Source organism: Protopterus annectens, chromosome 4.part0 (assembly GCF_019279795.1).
Source record: "Protopterus annectens isolate FY-2018-M chromosome 4.part0, PAN1.0, whole genome shotgun sequence".
NCBI lineage: Eukaryota > Metazoa > Chordata > Ceratodontiformes > Protopteridae > Protopterus > Protopterus annectens.
The window spans coordinates 408720652-408739084 of record NC_056733.1 but is presented as its reverse complement, the minus strand read 5'-3'; the positions used below and the strand labels follow the sequence as shown (position 1 = coordinate 408739084).

At 35.6% G+C, this 18433-nt stretch overlaps 1 protein-coding gene across 2 annotated transcripts in view; it reads left to right on the top strand.

Annotated features, from left to right (window-relative positions):
- LOC122799354 (adhesion G-protein coupled receptor D1-like) overlaps nt 1-18433 on the top strand; it is a 689306-nt gene that overhangs the window by 153955 nt on the left and 516918 nt on the right. For both annotated transcript variants that reach the window (XM_044068349.1, XM_044068348.1), the window contains exons 7-8: nt 5148-5322; nt 15264-15497. In XM_044068349.1, coding sequence (XP_043924284.1) covers nt 5148-5322; nt 15264-15497 — 409 coding nt within the window. The remainder of the gene's footprint in view (nt 1-5147; nt 5323-15263; nt 15498-18433) is intronic.

Here is an 18433-nt window from a genome sequence, read left to right as displayed (position 1 = left end):
TACATTTAATTTACTAACACCTGAAATAGTTAAGATTGTAAAATATTACTGGCCTTTCCTTTTAAGTGGTATAGATAGATTAAAGAACTTATAGGGTACCCCTCTTATATCTTATAAAAGGGGTAGAAGTGTAAGGGATATGTTAGTTCATAATAGTTTTATGGTAGGATGTAATATTGACATTACATTTTTTGGCACGTAGGTTTGTGGGGGTTGTTCTATATGCCCCTATATAATTAAATCTTTTGAAGTTATTCATCATCATCTTTCGGCTTTTCCTGTTAGGGGTCGCCACAGCGGATCATCTCTTTCCATTTCTTCCTATCCTCTGCATCTTGATCTGTCACACCAACCGCCTGCATGTCCTCTCTCACCACGTCCATAAACCTTATCTTAGGCCTTCCTCTTTACCTCTTACCTGGCAGCTCCATCCTTAGCATCTTTTTCCCAATATACCCATCATCCCTCCTCAGCACATGTCCAAACCAATGCAATCTCGTCTCTCTTGCTTTGTCTCCAAACTGTCCAACATGAGCTGACCCTCTAATATACTGATTCCTAATCCTATCCATCCTCATCACCCCGAGTGCAAATCTTAACATCTTTAACTCTGCCACATCCAGCTCTGACTTCTGCCTTTTTGTCAATGCCACTGTCTCCAACCCATATAACATAGCTGGTCTCACTACCCTCTTGTAGACCTTCCCTTTCACTCTTACTGGTACCCGTCTGTCACAAATCACTCCTGACACTCTTCTCCACCCATTCCACCCTGCCTGTACTCTCTTCTTCACCTCTCTTCCACATTTACCATTACTCTGAACTGTTGATCCCAAGTACTTAAACTCATCCACCTTTACCAACTCTACCTCCTGCATCCTCACCATTCCTCTACCCTCCCTCTCATTTACACACATATATTCTGTCTTAGCCCTGCTGACTTTCATTCCTCTGCTCTCTAGAGCATATCGCCACCTCTCCAGAGTCTCCTCAACCTGATTCCTACTCTCACTACAGATCACAATGTCATCTGCAAACATCATAGTCCACGGGGCCTCCTGTCTGATCTCATCTGTCAACCTGTCCATCACCACTGCAAATAAGAAAGGACTCAGAGCTGATCCTTGATGTAATCCCACCTCCACCTTAAACGGATCTGTCACTCCCACTGCAGTCCTCACCACTGTCACACTACCCTCATACATATCCTGTACCACTCTTACATACTTCTCTGCCACTCCCAACTTCTTCATACAATACCACAACTCTTCTCTAGGCACCCTGTCATATGCTTTCTCCAAGTCTACAAAGACACAATACAACTCCTTCTGACCTTCTCTGTATTTCTCCAATAACACGCTCAGAGCAAACGTTGCATCTGTAGTGCTCCTTGCATGAAACCATACTGTTGATCACTAATCATCACCTCCCTTCTTAACCTAGCTTCTACTACTCTTTCCCATAACTTCAAGCTGTGACTGATCAATTTTATCCCTCTGTAGTTACTGCAGCTCTGCACATCACCCTTATTCTTAAAGATAGGTACCAAAACACTTTTTCTCCACTCATCAGGCATCCTCTGACTTTCCAAAATTTCATTAAACAATCTAGTTAAAAATTCCACTGCCATTTCTCCTAAGCACCTCCATGCTTCCATTGGGATGTCATCTGGGCCAACAGCCTTTCCATTCTTCATCGTCTTCATAGCTGTCCTTACTTCCTCCTTGCTAATCTGTTTCACTTCCTGATTCACTATCCCCACATCATCCAACCTTCTCTCTCTCTCATTCTCTTCATTCATCAGCCTCTCAAAATACTCTTTCCATCTACTCAACACACTCTCCTCTCTTGTGAGTACCTTTCCCTCACTATCCTTTATCACCCTTACTTGCTGCACATCTTTCCCAGCTCTGTCCCTCTGTCTAGCCAATTGGTACAGGTCCTTTTCTCCCTCTTTAGTGTCCAATCTCTCATACAACTCTCCAGACACCTTATCCTTAGCTTTCGCCACCTCTCTCTTTACCATGCGCCTCATCTCCTTATACTCATGTCTACTTTCTTCATCTCTTTGACAATCCCAAAACAGATATACATGTAATGATATAGATGTAATGTATTTGTATTTTCCTATATTTATTATAGATATGTATAAACACTCCATTATGTGTTTTTCATATAGAGTTTTATTATAATGCATATATTTCTATCTCCCTTTTTTTATTCATTGTTCATGTACTATTCCAAAGTGTTTTCATGTGACAATTTTACTGTTTTATTGGTTGTTTTGAATATTTAAGTGGAGTAAGCACAACTGTTTGATTTTACTTCAACTCTGATTTGCAGTTTCCTGGTGTTTGGTCTTTGACAATCCCACTGCTTCTTCACCAGCCTCTTCCTCTGTATACTCTCCTGTACTTCCTCATTCTGCCACCAGGTCTCCTTGTCCTCCTTCCTCTGTCCAGATGTCACACCAAGCACCTTTCTAGCAGTCTCCCTTACTAGTTCTGCTGTAGTTACCCAGCTATTCTGTAACTCTCCACTGCCTCCCAGTGCCTGTCTTAACTCTTCCCTAAACTCCACTTCACAATCACCCTTTTTTAACTTCCACCATTTAATCCTTGGCACTGCTTTCACACTCCTCCTCCTCTTCTTGATCACCAACATCATCCTACAGACCACCATTCTATGCTGCTTAACTACACTTTCCCCTGCCACCACTTTACAGTCTCCAATCTCCTTCAGACTGGCCCTCCTACATAGGATATAATCCACCTGTGTGCATCTTCTTCCAGTCTTGTACGTCACCCTATGCTCCTCCCTCTTCTTAAAATACGTATTCACCACAACCATGTCCATCCTTTTTGCAAAATCCACAATCATCTGACCTTCTGCATTCCTCTCCTTAACACCATACCCACCCATCACTTCCTCATCCCCTCTGTTCACTTCACCAACATGCCCATTAACGTCCGCTCCAATCACTAGTCTCTCACCCTTGGGTACACTCACCACAACTTCATCCAACTCACTCCAAAATTTCTCTTTCTCATCCATCGCACACCCAACTTGTGGAGCATATGCACTAACAACATTCATCATTACACCATCAATTTCGAGCTTCATAAAGATCACTCTGTCAAACACTCTCTTCACGTCTAAAACACTCTTGGCATATTGTTCCTTTAGTATAACCCCTACCCCATTTCTCCTGCCATCCACACCATAATAGAACAATTTGAACCCATTTCCTAAACACCTGGCTTGCTTCCCTTCCATCTGGTCTCTTGAACGCACAATATATCAACCTTCCTTCTCTCCATCATATCAGCTAGCTCTCTTCCTATACCAGTCATACTGCCAACATTCAAAGTTCCTACCCTCACTGCTACACTCCTAACCTTCCTCCTCTCTTCCTGCCTTCGCCCTCCTCTTCTCCTTCGGCCAACAGTAGCCCAATTTCCGCCAGCACCCTGTTGGCTAACAGTACTGGTGGTGGTCATTGTTAACACAGGCCTCGACCAATCCGGTATGGAAATATGAAATTTCTGCGCCATATGTTACGTGGCAGAATTTTTACGCTGGATGCTCTTCCTGACGCAACCCTCCCCATTTATCCGGGCTTGGGATCGGCACAAAGAAATGCACTGGCTTGTGCATCCCCAGTGGCTGGGTTAAATCTTTTGTTGTTATTAATGATGTTAAATATGCATCTACTGCTAAATATTCTTGTAGCACTACAGGAGTAATATATGCCCTTAGATGTTCCTGCAACTTGTCCTATATTGGTGAGACTAAGAGAGCTTTTAGAAAACGATTGCAGGAACATGTTAACGATATAAGAAATAATAAATTAGAGTCTGGTGGCTTGCCATTTTAATGAATTTCATGGGGGGATTATACTGAATTAAAAGGTTGCATTTTGGAACATATTACAGCAGAAAATGAAACTAAAAAAATGTATTGCTGTATAAAGAAACTGTCTTTATTCTCAAGTATGGTACTATGACACCTGCTGGTTTAAACAGAGAATGCAACTTGAAGTTTCTTATTTAATTATTTAATAGTTAATTATTGTAAAAAAGTTTTTTAATTGAATAATTAGAGTGATTTAATAGAGTATATAAGAATTTTTATTTTTGGGTATGTTTTATCTTCTTGAAGGCTGATAAGCCGAGGCACTAGCGTACTGATTGCGTTTTTGAGCTTGTGCTTATTAAAACTATGTTTTTTCATTGACCATTCGATGTGGAATATTGCATCTTTTACTTCTGTGGTATATTTGGACTTGGAAATCTGCCCACCATTAAGCTTGGTCATCAAGGCTATGCTGCTTTGTGATCCACCATCAGGCCACTTATTACAGAGAACAATCATTTTATAGATTGTACTTTATAATTAGCAAGGAAGCATAAAGTAGAATGGATTTTCTTTCATTTACTGAAAGCAAACGCCAAGAATCTAGAGATATGATGTGACTGGCTTAAACTGTGTAATCTATTGGTCAAGTGAAAGGACAGTGCCAGTTTGGTAAGTGATCCCTAGAATGCATGGACTGCTCCCTTGGGGGTAATGTCACAGCCACTTTCCAGCACAGGGCATGCACATCTGACTAGTTAAAGTTAATATACACCATAGCTCATCATATTAAACTTGCTTACATTATACAATGACCATAATCTTAGTGAAAGAGTTCATAAAGGTGTGCTTTGAAGCAGAATTCCTGCTTTTTAAGGGACAGGGACTGATGTAATGTCCACAGGCTCTGCCCTTTGAAGGATTAAGTGAGTGAGTGGATGTGGATAGTGGAGGCCTAAGTGTTTCACAAAGCAGATCCCCACATATTTTATTCATAGATCAAGCAGCACTGTGAATACTTGACTGAACATCTATACTATACCCTATTAAAATATGAAGTAGTCACACACTTTAGTTTACAAAGATGATGGAAAAGGGCAGCAAAGCTATTTTTCTTTAATAACAAAATAATAAAGATTATATAACAAAATAATAAAGATCATATGTGTTTGTGTGTGTGTGTGTGTGTGTGTGTGTGTGTGTTTATTCAGTGAGCCTATAAAATAGAAAATGGAAGAAAAAAAGATTCATAGCATTTTCATATACAATCTATTTGTTTTCTTCTTTTATAGGAACTAGCACTCTCTCTGTGGATAAAAGACTTAGAGGTTGATGCCACTGGGGGGTACATTCTCACCACAGCTGTTAATCGTACTGAAGGAATTGGTCTGTTTGTAAATACAACGCACTTGATGGTGTCCGTCCACACAGAGCTGAGGAAATGGGAAGCTTCAACAGATTTACCAGGTAGGAATTATGAGACTGTGTTCCAGGTAGAAATTATGAGACGGTATTCCATTCTTTTCCTCATGAGCAGAATTTTAATACCAGAGAATAGAACAGCCAGCAAGTGTGACAGCAATATTCCCTTCAGCAGACATGGCATTTGAAAAGGGCTACACCCAAAGACAGATGTTTAGTCTTGCTTATGAGACTGCTAGCATGCTGAAGTGCAGATGGAAACTGTACTGCTGTGACCCTATGCACATTTACATGAAGACATCAGGAACTGTAAGTACATGTATGTACTACTTGTGGAATTCTGTCATCTCTTTATGTTGCTTTGAGGTCCTAAGAGTAAAACTTCTAAATAATGAAATAAAAGACTTAAACATGATTTTTGGTGAATCAAAGACCAGGGGAGTTTTCTCTCAGTTGGTGATAGTTAGGATCCAGAAAGGGGTTGTCATGGTAGTTAGTTTCCATTGAAAACAAACAGACAAAAGACAATTTTGAATGCGGTGGAAGACACTTAGACTGACTTGTGGCACTTATCTGATCTGCTTCTTATTTACATGAAACATATAAAAGTAGTTATAATTGGGTAGAATGGAGTTCCTGCACAATCAGGGGGCAGCTAATGAATCTGGTAAGCACCAAGTGTATGACATCCATGGTAAAGAAATTGAAATAACACAACAACTCAAATGAATTGGGCAACAACATCCTTGGAGGACAAGTCAAAAAGGAAAAATGTGAGACTTTATGGTATTTTGGAAGGCAAGAAAAGAATGGACTTGATGGAATACCTGAAACTAAGATGGAAGAGTGGACTGGGTTTATAAAACACTCCTTGGAGCTAATACTTGTGAAATGTTTGCTATTGCTTGATTCAGAAGCCAAAAATGGGAAACCTAGGTCAATATTAATTGGATTTTTGAGATTTTATGAAAAGGTATTGTGGAAGTTGTGGTAACATAGCAAAAAGTTTGCAGTGTCTGGTAGGCCTACATTTGTAGAGCACGATTACTCTAAGGTGCACTGAAACATCACTTATGATTTGATAATTTGATAAAAGAGTGTAAATGAAAATTGAAACTTAAATTGTCATTCCTTGCCACTTTGAATGTATTCCAGAATGGTAAAGTGCAGAATTTTGACAGCCTGGATGAAGCAATTATGAAAAATAACATAATTGCCTATGAGACTTGTTCGATTACAACTGAAGCAAAAGAACATTGACACATTTGAACTTAGAGATGGTGATGCTACTGGAGAGATAAAGAATGAATGAGAAGGGATAGCTAAGTCATCTGAGAAGTGACTTCTGTTTAAGCTTGCATTCTCCAGGAGAAGATGGTTAGATAAACAGGAAACAAACTTTTTATGTGATTATATAGGCTTGGTTGTCATACATAAAACTTACCTGATGAGTAAATGTGAAAGGCTAAAGTTGTCCCACATACTAAGAAAATAATTGTTTTTAAAATTTTTTGATGGTAGTCTTTTTAGGTCTGAGTTTTTTTAATATTTTGCTAAATCTGAGTTTGTTGGATGACTTGAGGTTATTCCAGTTTAATCATGATCTGTGTGACTTAAAATCTTAATAATTTCTACAAGTGCATAATCTTGTCCAGAATAGTTTTAATATTTTTAGAAAATGGTGTGGGCCAACCATATAAGAAGGTTAATTCATGGTTTTAATTAGGTTATGGTGAATTATTACTCATTCTAATAAAGAACAACTTGAAAAACCTTTACAACATAAATGGATTCCCTTACACTTTTCTATTGATTATTATCTCTGTTATAAGAAAATGTAGTGGGCATGTGCTTGGAACAAAACAGGTTTGAATAGAGTAAAAGCAAATATTTATTTTTTTCTTTGTTAAATACTTGTTTTTTAATGATTTTTCAAAGATGTTTTATTAAACTTTTTAATTAAATGGAAACTATGTATTGGACTGATAAAAGGAACGGAATAGATATATCAATAATCTATCATCAGGAAAAAGAAATATTTTGAGTTGCATCCACTCTCTGCTTTGAAACCTTCAACATTATTATTTTGTCAAATGGAGTTTGCTAGTAATTCCATAGCTAAATCAAATAAGTTTCAGCTGGGCCGCCTTCTGTGCAGAGTCTGCATGTCCTCCCTGTGTTCATGTGGGTTTCCTCCAGGTGCTCCAGTTTCCTCCCATATTCTAAAGACATGCAGTAAGTGGATGGACACTCCAAATTGGCCATAAGTGTGACTGTGTGCGAATGTGTGGTACACCCTCCGAGGAGGGTTGGGCCTCGGGCTAGCTACCCGACCCCATAAAACCTGTAACCACTACAGAAACAACAAGTGATGGACAGTGCTCATTGCCCAATGTGCTGAAAGGCACAGTGTAGACATGAGAGAGTAATGAAATAAGAGAGGCAAAGGGGAGCAGCCATTTTTGTTTCTTTTGTTATTATTTCTTGGGAAACATGTATACCTCTTTTAACATACCTTAATGAATCGTTCAGTGATACTACATTTATTTAAAAATCTGGAAAATTCAATACACGCAGGGTCTTTATTCCTTCCAATTTAAAGAATCAAAAACCTTTTCAATATTTAATATATTTACTGCCAAATATACAAGTCCTTTGGAGTTTATGCATATAGTTATAATTTCACCTTTTTGAGGGCCATTGCTATTTTATAGTTGTCTGATATTTTCACTCAATGTCTTAACTAAGTCTAGAGAAATAATTCCCTTATTGTACTTTTAATTTTACAAAATTTAAATCTACTTGAATTTTAATCACATCTTTTCCCCAGTTTTTTATTTTTTATTGTGCCATCCAGTATTCAAGCCATATCTATTTAAAGGCAAGGATGATAATGCAGGCATATCTTTTTTCCAAATTATTTTATTCTATTATTTGATGTGCTCTGTGATAAATGCAGTTCACCAGTAAATGTGGATCTCGGACTTATTTTTCATTAAAAATAAAAAAAAAAAATTGACACATCAAAAAATATATCATAAATTACTCTAATGTCATCATGGAGATTATATTTCTGTTTTTGCTTAGGAAATCCTGGTCAAACTACCATTTACCCTAACATAAGACTTGCTATCTAATTGTACAATGTCAGATGCATCTGTGGATGAGGAGAAAGAGGAAGAATGGATAAACACAATATAAGTTTCCCCATATCTCTTAAAGTAAATTATAAGTTTAAATTAAAATAATTAATAAGCATTAGTTCTAATGGCAAACAATTGCTATTAAGAAGAAATGATGAACTAAAAATGAAAGGAGATACAGGAACAGAGAAAATGAGGTTAGAATATTTTTTGTTTGTTTTTAACTATACCTGACACTATATGTATGCTTAAACTATGTCTTGTGATCACATTTATCTCTTATATTGTGCTTTAAATATCATGCTATCATATTTTGACTATGAAATAAGGATTATAAATACCAAAATAGTCGATCTGTAAATTTGTTTTCATTTCCAAGCTATATCAGTTTTTGGAACATCAATGAAGTCCAATTAATTTTTGATAGCAGCGTTGAAATCTTCTTCAAAACAAATTAATATCTATTTTGCATATATTACTGAGTTTTTGAACAGTATTACTAAAGCTCTTGACAGCACTCATAATGTGCTTGTGCGTGAAATAATTATTGTTAATGGAGAAAAGTAAGTAAGGAAAGGTTAATTATATAAATTGCATATAGATATATAATTGAATGCATACAATATGCTAGAAACATTAGGAGATGTATATTTATGGATAAAAAAGAGAATTAAAAATTACTTACATAATTTTTGAAGAATAATCTTCTGTGTTTCATAACTCAGTCTATCCTAAGTTTATGGAACAGATTACTTCATTCTATATCAATGGAGAAGATACTGAAGAGTTTAAGCATATAGCAGAACACATAATATGTAATACATTCTTCAATAGCATTAAGGAGTCAATAGTCCTTAACAAGCTTTGGGTTTGAACACTGGTTAAGTGAATTTATGAACTAATATCAGGGAAGCTACTCCTTCTGCTTTTCTTATTGTATTGATCATTCTTTTTGTCTTTCCATCTAGAAACCAACTTATTCTATGAAATAAAGATATGTGCAACACTCTGATAAATATAAAGTCTCATTTAATCATTAATAGTTTCCCTTCTTCCTTCTCTCATTCCACACTACTGCCATGCTTCTTACTTCTCTTCTATAATTCCCTTCCACCATCCCATTTAACCTTTTCTTTCATCTTCTCCTACCTCCATATAATGGTATTAGCAAACTAATTACATATATAATTTAATATACAAATAACATTATAATTTAATATACAAATAACATTATTTTTATTAGTCTGTTATTTTAACTACTTGAATTGCATGCCAGTTTTATGACAAGCAAAATGCATGTCAGCATTAGTTGATTTTGTATAAAGAGACTCAAAAGTGATCTGATAGGTGTAACTTAAACTGTCATAGGATGCATCCATATAAATGTTCACAATTAAATTACTTGTGTTTTGACTTTCATATTAAAGATGCTAGTGAGATGTCTATTAGAACCATTTTTTAATAAAAACAGCTTTATTTTTTCCAAATATTATAGAGCTTTGAAGCCCTCTGCAGGTCTAACCGCCAAGTACCATGAACATTGGCTCTATATTACTGTCAGTGTTGAAGTGACACCCTGACCCCATGTGCTAAAAGGGGAAAAGGGGATGTAGATGGATGGATGGGAGTTATTTAGTCATGAATAGTCACATATATCAATTTAAGTTTGAGTCTCAGGTTGACATTCATTCACATTTTATATGATGGTATAACAGTTTAATAATGGTTTTATAATCAGTTCTACATGTTCATTCTTTGTGTCCTTTCTCCTAACACTTATGTTTACTCTCTTTCAGTCATTTAATTCAGTACTGCCATTAGGAGTACTGATGTCAGTGGACCATGTATAAAAACGATTATCTTCCTCTCCTTCTTATCATTTAGGAGGTAAACTACTTGATTTCAGTTTACTCTTCTGGTTTTCCCTCAAGCCTATAAGCTTTTATTGTTAAATTTCCAGTAAACAAATGAGCATTCTACCTCTGATGTTTTACTACTGTCTTTAAGAACTCTATTCCTGGTAATGAAATGTATTAAATTAATTATTACCTCCCATAATGCATAAGTTTCCATTAAGTAAACCAATCCCTCCTGGTTATGAAACATTTAAATTCTTTGCATGAATATCTTCTAAAGCAAGACCCAAATTCTGTTCAATCTATCGATTTTTGTTTTTCAATTAAATATGCAGTACATCTAAAACCCTATATCAACATCCTCTTCTCAGATTACATCCACTGACTCTTATTATAATGTAACGTTGGGCTCATTGATGAAGAAATGCCAGATCAGGCAAATAAACAATATTCCCCTTTCCCATGACAGCTACACAAATGAACACTATTTTTTTAACATTTCATCTATAAAAGAACAGGCTATGCATTTCACTCCTTTTTTCTATTATATACACACTTTTTGTTTTCATTTTCTAAACAAATCCCATTTCCATTCTGCTGTATTATACTTCTTCCCTAGTTATAACTCTATGCATGAAATCATACAATTTCAAAAGAAACAGAAAGTATACCCAGCAGAAGTAAGCGTGCTCTGCTTTCATCCCACATAACATATCAGAATCAGATGCATATGCCATTGTCCACATAGAATCTTATAAACAAATTATTTTTTATAACAGTCAAGAACAATTAACTTCTAACATTTATATAAATACAGTAGCTACATTAAATAAAACTATATCTCCAAGCTGAATGAAATAATCCATCCAGTTTTTATTTATCCAACTGATATATAAAAGGCATTAGATAAAAACATTATATTGCTTGCAGCCTCTTCAGCTATTAAAGTGCACATACATATTCTTACTTTCCTTTAACATCTATTTTTTTAGTATGCCAGTCAAAAACTTCCCCTACACTATTTTAAACTTCTGTATGACATTTTACACATGAAAAATGAAGAATGCATATATTATTCAGCAGAAGCAAGGAAAGCCTGCAGTAAACCCACAACTAAATAATGTGACTTGACAGAAGAAAGTGCATGCACTGTGCCCTACAATCATTTATGTAAGCAAAGCATTTCAGTAGTGATTTCAGCAGGTGTGTTACTTGTTTGTTTTAGTTAAATTAATCTGTTTTAAATAATGCTGTATAACTTCTACCTTTTAATGACACAGAGACACACTCTGAGTAAAAGAATATCATTCAAATTAAAAAAGCTAGCGTGATCATTTTTTGTTTTGTTTTTCTTGTTGCTGTAAAGGTAAAATGTCTGTTACAATTCTACCACTCATCCTAGCAAATTAATACTCACTTTAACTTACATAAACAACCATGAGTTAAGTCATGAAAAAGCTTCAAAATGCACATTTTCATTCATCTCAGTTTTACTTATCCTGAAAGCTCTGATTCACCCATCTGAAATCATGGCTGTTTTGAAACTTGAAATTACTAGCCAGCCACTCCAGTGAGATAAACAATCATTATGCAGGTAGGAGCATCTCATGAATATCAGAAAGAATATAAAAGCATAGCAAGAAATTTATGCTGAAATATGAATCTCAGAAACAATATAAAAGCATAGCAAGAAATGCATGCTGAAACATGAAAGGAAAGTGTTTCTGAGTCTGGAAGAGCTTAATAACATTTTAATGCCATAAAACAACACATTTAATGTTTCTAAAGAGTATTTGAAGAAAATAAAAGTAAAACTTTAATTTACATATTAAAGCATTCTGTTTTCAAAGTAACCCTATTAAATGCTTCTTTATGCTTTAAGCATGAAACTGCATTTTACTGTTAGATTAAATAAGCACTGAAATAAAGTACATCTCACAGAACAGTGATGAATGGTCTACTTTTTATGTTAACCAGTGTGAACTTTAACTCTATCAAAGTAAACTTGCAGGCACAAATATTTAAGCCATTTTCTTTGCAGGTTTCACCTCTTTCTTTCTCTCCCTAGATGTGAAAATGTATGTTCCACTTAGCTACGTGCTTCTGTTTTATGTTCTACTTCTACTCGTATCTCTCAACTGTCCAGATTTTCGCAGAATGTCCAGATTTTTGCCTCATATTTTTGATCTGTTCCTCAAAAAAAATTGTGTTTTTGACAAATTGTCGAGGATTGAAGTCAGTAAATATTGACATACACTTGAGTTTCAGACTTCATATCCTTCAGAAAATGCATGCCAAATGCAAATCCTGTTATTCTATTAACTTTCTAAGTTTTAAAGTCCAATATTTAAAATCTGTCCCTATTTTTGGGCCTTTGTCTCACCGTTATTTTTTTTTTGTCCAGATTTCTTGTGCTGAGGTTGGGAGTTATGCTTCAGCTTATTTCCTGAACTTTACATATCCTTTGCTTTCATTGGTGTGGCAACATTTCCCACCTCTCTGTCTCAATATGACTGTTTAGAGAAGAACAGTTCCAATCTGAACTGTCATGGTTAGATATTATAGCAATAACCAGTGACTGGGTGTGGTATATCGAAGATTTGCCCATGGTTGATGTGTTTTAATCATGAGGGTGAAGCCCGAGTGATTAAATAAAGGCAGCCCTGGGTGAATCTTAAAAAAAATACTTACTTTTCTTAAATAATGTCTTTGCATAACAGCTCCATGGTATTCTTCTGCTTTCTTTAGATATATCCTGCTGCTTTTTTTGATGTACTGTGCATATGTGTGGTACTCACAGTCCCACTCTTACACAGTACATCAGTGTTTTGAAAAGGAAGCAACGGAGAAAGGAAAATCTCCATTGCTTCTTTACTTATTTAAAAAAAAAAAATAAAAAGTTTGAAATGCAGACAGTTTGGAGGTAAAGAGGCATGGGGCAGAAACACAAGGACAATCAGATGCATTCCTTAAACTTTGCATAACATACCCAATTTTCCTTCTCATTTCTGCCCCGTCTTTCTTGCACCTCTAAACTGTCCGGATTTCATATTTCGTACATCTCAACCTGAAACATAGCATATATTAATAGAAGAAAGTCCAGGCAACTGGAATTGTTTCTATTGCTATATGCTGGATTTTACAACGGGCAAGCAGGTTGGGCTGACCAATCAGCCTCCATGTTTTTAGAATGTTAATGGCCAGTCATTTTATAATATAGCAATAATCAATGACTGGGTATGGTATATTGAGGATTTACCCACGGCTGGCATGTTTTAATCATGAGGGTGATTACCTTCAATATATCACACCCAGGAGTTGGTTATTCCTATTATACAATGACATTATTTAAGAAATAAAATTGTTACTTTTATTAAATAATGTCTTTTTAGAACAGCTCCATGGTGTACTTCCGCTTTCTTTAGATAGCCAGCTGCTTTTTTTTGATGTACTGCACATGCGTATGGGACTTACATTCCCACACTTACGCAGTGCATCAGTCCTTTGAAATGGAAGCACTGCAGAAAGGAAGACCTCTTTATTTTCTTTCTTTCTTTAGTTTTTGTAAAGTTTGAAATCCAGGCAGTTTGGAGGTATGGGGCAGAAATACAAGGAAAATCAGGTACATTTCTTTAGTTTTGCATACTGTACCCAATTTTCCTTGTATTTTTGCCCCATCTTTCTTGCACCTCTAAACTGTCTGGATTTCATATTTTGTACATTTCAACCTGAAATATAGCATATATTAATATAAGAAAGTCCTGGTTGGGCTGACCAATAAGCATGCATGTTTTGAATGTTAATGGACAGTCATTGTATAATATAATATAGTTTTTTGCATAATATTTAGATTCTTCTGGTGTGTTAAATATTATTGTCTCATTAGACAGAAATAGTTTTAGTCAAATTAGATGAAGAATGTGGATTTTCTTATTCTTTTTAAGTACTTTCACCAGGTGACAACACACTTTCCTTTTGTCCCCCACTGCTTTTGCAAAAAAGTCACTTTCATATCCCATATTATTATTGTCCACTTTGAAAGGAGGATTTGATCACACCATTCTTAAAATAGGTTTATTTTCTAAATAGAAAACATTTTTAAAATGATGGATCTTTGAGAAGCTTTTGGTTTTGCATGAGATTTCAGGAGCAACCTATGAGTTCTCTTTGCTCTAAGGAGAGCTCTTCCTTCAAGTTTAATATTTTTGGAAGCCAGATAGTTAAGAAATCCATCGCTATCCCCCACTTTTTTCTGGAACTCCATATTTTCTGAGATTATTCCTCCTTTTTCCAGTCTCTAAAGCATCCATTTTATCTAGCAACCAAACATTGTTTTAACAAGAATTCAGATCGCACCTCCTTTTTTTTAAATCTTCCATCTACGTCAGAAACAGTATTATCTAAGTACTTCATATGGACTCCTTGTCGCTTAATCATGGTTTCAAGGAGTTCTGTTTACATATTACATTACTCCTGAATATGACAGATTTCATTGGATAACTGGTCTGTTTTGTAGACGAATCTTGTTTGGAAGTCATAATCTGTTGTAAGTCCTTTTTAAATGACATATCACGTTGACAGGATTTGGAAGTGCTCATTTTCTTGATTTGATTTGATCCAGACTAGTAAGTTGAATAAAAGTATATAAATTAAGTCCATCATAGTCACTAATTTATAGTCCTAACAAGATTTCAGAAAGACAATGTTCCTGAATGATGCAACTTTTTTTAAGCTGAGCTGTATGGAACTTTACAGTCAAGTTTCTTAATAATCTGTGTAGCATCTAAAGTAGCTTGGCAACTCTACTTAGAAGCCATCTTAGATTCTCCACAGACAGTATAGGTTGGTTCTTACTGTCTGTACTTTACAGTAGACTGCCTCAATACTTAAGATGTACTGACATTCTATAGGATAATATTATGCACACTTCTTTTAGGATTTTATGCCCTCTTATTTTATTTAACTCTGCATGTTTTTACTGTTGCAGATACCTCAAGATGGCTTCATGTCACTTTTTCATGGTCTCCTTTGTCTAACACTGGACTTGTGTTGTTAATCAATGGAACAAAGAAAGATGCAGATCCCACTGGTACCATGTTATCCTTATCAGCTCATCAACACAGCTTCATGGGCACATTTAATGTTACAGTGGATGAACTGGCAATATTTACAAATGCCCTGTCTGAATGGAAAGTATCTTATTATTATCTTGTCTCCACAGGTAAGTGGTAAGCATTTTTTCTTAGATGGTAGCATTGAGCAGCTTTAAAGCAAGTGTTAAGCAGCATACTTTTTAAATTTATATCTAGCAATTTTATTTTATTATTTTTATGCAAGTCATTGTATTTGTGTCTTGCTCATGAAAAATGATTCATATTGTTTAGTTGCAGAACAGTCTAATGCCTCACACAGGACAGCTGTGGAAATAGAATTCAATTAATTGCTCACTCTTAATGGCTGAATTATGGAATAGATGAAGTCATTATAACTGACATAATTTACAGGAGAAATAATTACACAAAAAATGAAAAGTGAAAAGAAATCTGTAATTTGTTTCCATTCCAGTCACCACTTATTTTCCTGTACAGGCTGGAATTGGCTATTAGTAGTGCTGGCAAGAACTGATCAGTGAAAGGGCACCATCGTGGGTGGGTCTGCTTTTTGCTGCAAGCACCTAACTTCTCTTTTGTGCATCTCAAGACTTAATTCACTGAGAGGAGCACATGGACATCACTTCCTCAAGTAAATGACTGTCCTTCACTGACAGCCCTTACCTACGTAGGAAGTTAACACCTCCCATTAGGTTCCCTAATCTTCACCGGGAATCACTCATGGAAAACACATTCCCAAGATACGCAGTCTGCCTACTACAGAGAAGACAAATTAACAATGATTGTTCATTTCTCATCCCTTCACCCCCTGTAGAACCCATTCCAATAACCTGAGATGTTTTGTACCTCTGAGTCAGTTCTAGAGCTGTGGTTTGTGGTACAAACTGTAGGAATGTGTGGCTGTATATTAGTCAGTGCTGTACTGATCTGTGTTGAAGTTGTAAGAACTGTTGTACTGGGTCCTGCAGTGCTATGGTACCATGTGAATTACTCTTTGACTATTTGGCTACTGTGGTGTTGATTATATTAATGTAAGGTACATCACAAGAGTACAGCCAGTCTGGTACTAAATAAGCCAAGGTGTCCAAACTCGTTTTTAAAGGGGTAGCATTTTCCTCAGAAAAACTATAAAAATGTCACAACTTCAATCTCATAACAAACTTAAAAGCTGCTTATAAGGGTACACTGATCTAGCAGAAATCCATCTATAATTCAGAAAATCCTGGCTGCACTAATGGATGAAGACCTTTCATTCTCAGAGTGCATAAGGCTCCCATCATCATTACAGTTTTGTGTTCTTTTGTTTTTTTTTTTTGTTTTTGTTTTTTTTTCCCTTTTTTTTTCTTTCTGTTTTCTGGTTTCCTGATATAGTGATGCCCAATTAATATGCATTCTAAGCATCCCTAATTCTGTTTATTTTTTTTCCATGAATTCTGATGTATTTCCCCATGTTTATATAATCTGTTCCTGACTTAAGTTTGTAAAAGTCACGTGATTAAATTAAAATTTTGACCAGTTCATCAAAAATCTGAATCAGTGAAAGGGGCCACAAGGGAATTGCCCAACAAAAAATTAGACACCTTGTTTTTTTCTTGAAAGTTAGTTTCAGAGAGGGGTTTTCGAGAATTAGTAGAGAACCATTCATAACCTGTCTTATACTGTATCTGGATCAAATGTCTCTGCAAATATAGCAGGTAATATAAAACCGTGGCTTGGATTAGAGCTGCTATCCATACTACATGGAAAGTATAACATGGAGGCTATTCTTCTAATGTGGAACAGACTGTGGGTTTGCCTGTAAATAGTGTACCTGTCAGAAAAGAGCTTAGTGCACAGCACGGGATGTTTGCATGTTGGGATGGTTGGAATGACATGGGATGTAAACTTAGAATTGGTATGGAATAACATACTCTGTAAAGCAAAATAAGTTCAACAAAAAATAAGGTAGTCTTTTATAACCGGAGGGAAGGCTTCCTGTACCACTCATGTGTGGGGTTCTGCCTCAGCTCTTTATTTATACATTATAACTCTAAGTCCATAGTTGGTTTTCACATGAAGCGAAGCATTTCTTTTCCCTTAGATTATGCAACATGAGAGTCAGAATAACATAATAGTAATAATATCACAGCCCCACCCTACATGGGGATATTGGGGTGCATGTACCACTGCAAATGGATTAGTGTTAAATAATTTTGTTTTTCAAGACTTATAGTACTATATTCATAGTACTGTTTCAAAAGAATATGTGGTAACATATTGTGAGTACCTAAGTTCAAGTTACCTTAAAGGAAGTGCTTTTAACATCTGTTAAGTTCTCTTATAACATTTTAAAAGTGTTCCAAGTTGTCATTATACTTTTACAAATACACTTTTTTTCAATAGCTGGACTTTAAATGTATAAGTTTTGGAAACTGCATGTGTGTGTATGTGTGTGTGTGTGTGTGTGTGTGTGTGTGTGTGTGTGTGTGTGTATGTGTGTCTGTGTGTGTGTGTGTGTGTGTGTGTGTGTGTGTGTGTGTGTGTGTGTGTGTGTGTTTTAAAATTTTGTGCTTCGGCATTTTTATTTACTTATTTCTTGAATTTGCACACTGATCACAAATGCCCAATTTCAGTCTCAGCCTGGGGAAAAGTTCAAAATAAAATTGAAGTATACAATACATATAGAATTTCAATGCAATACAAGATATACAACAAAGTTAGAGTAATATAACAATAATGTCAGTAGAACTAAGCATTCACTATGACAAATTCTTTATATTATACAGCTGATCAAAGTTTAAATGAACTTATGCATTATGGAGAAGTTCTATGCACAATATATATATATATAAGAGATTCAAATCTTAAGGTAAATGTGATATACAGTTAGAAGGATGCAGAGAGTAAGACAGTTATTAGTGACCAAATAGATTCATAGGTAAGTACTAGGCTAGCTGCCCTTGTGAGTCATTTTAAGTCTATCCAATTTCCCTTTTGGTGCTTGATTTAACTTATCTCATTTGGTGTTAGATTGGCCTTATCCATCCCATGGTAGATAATTATATAT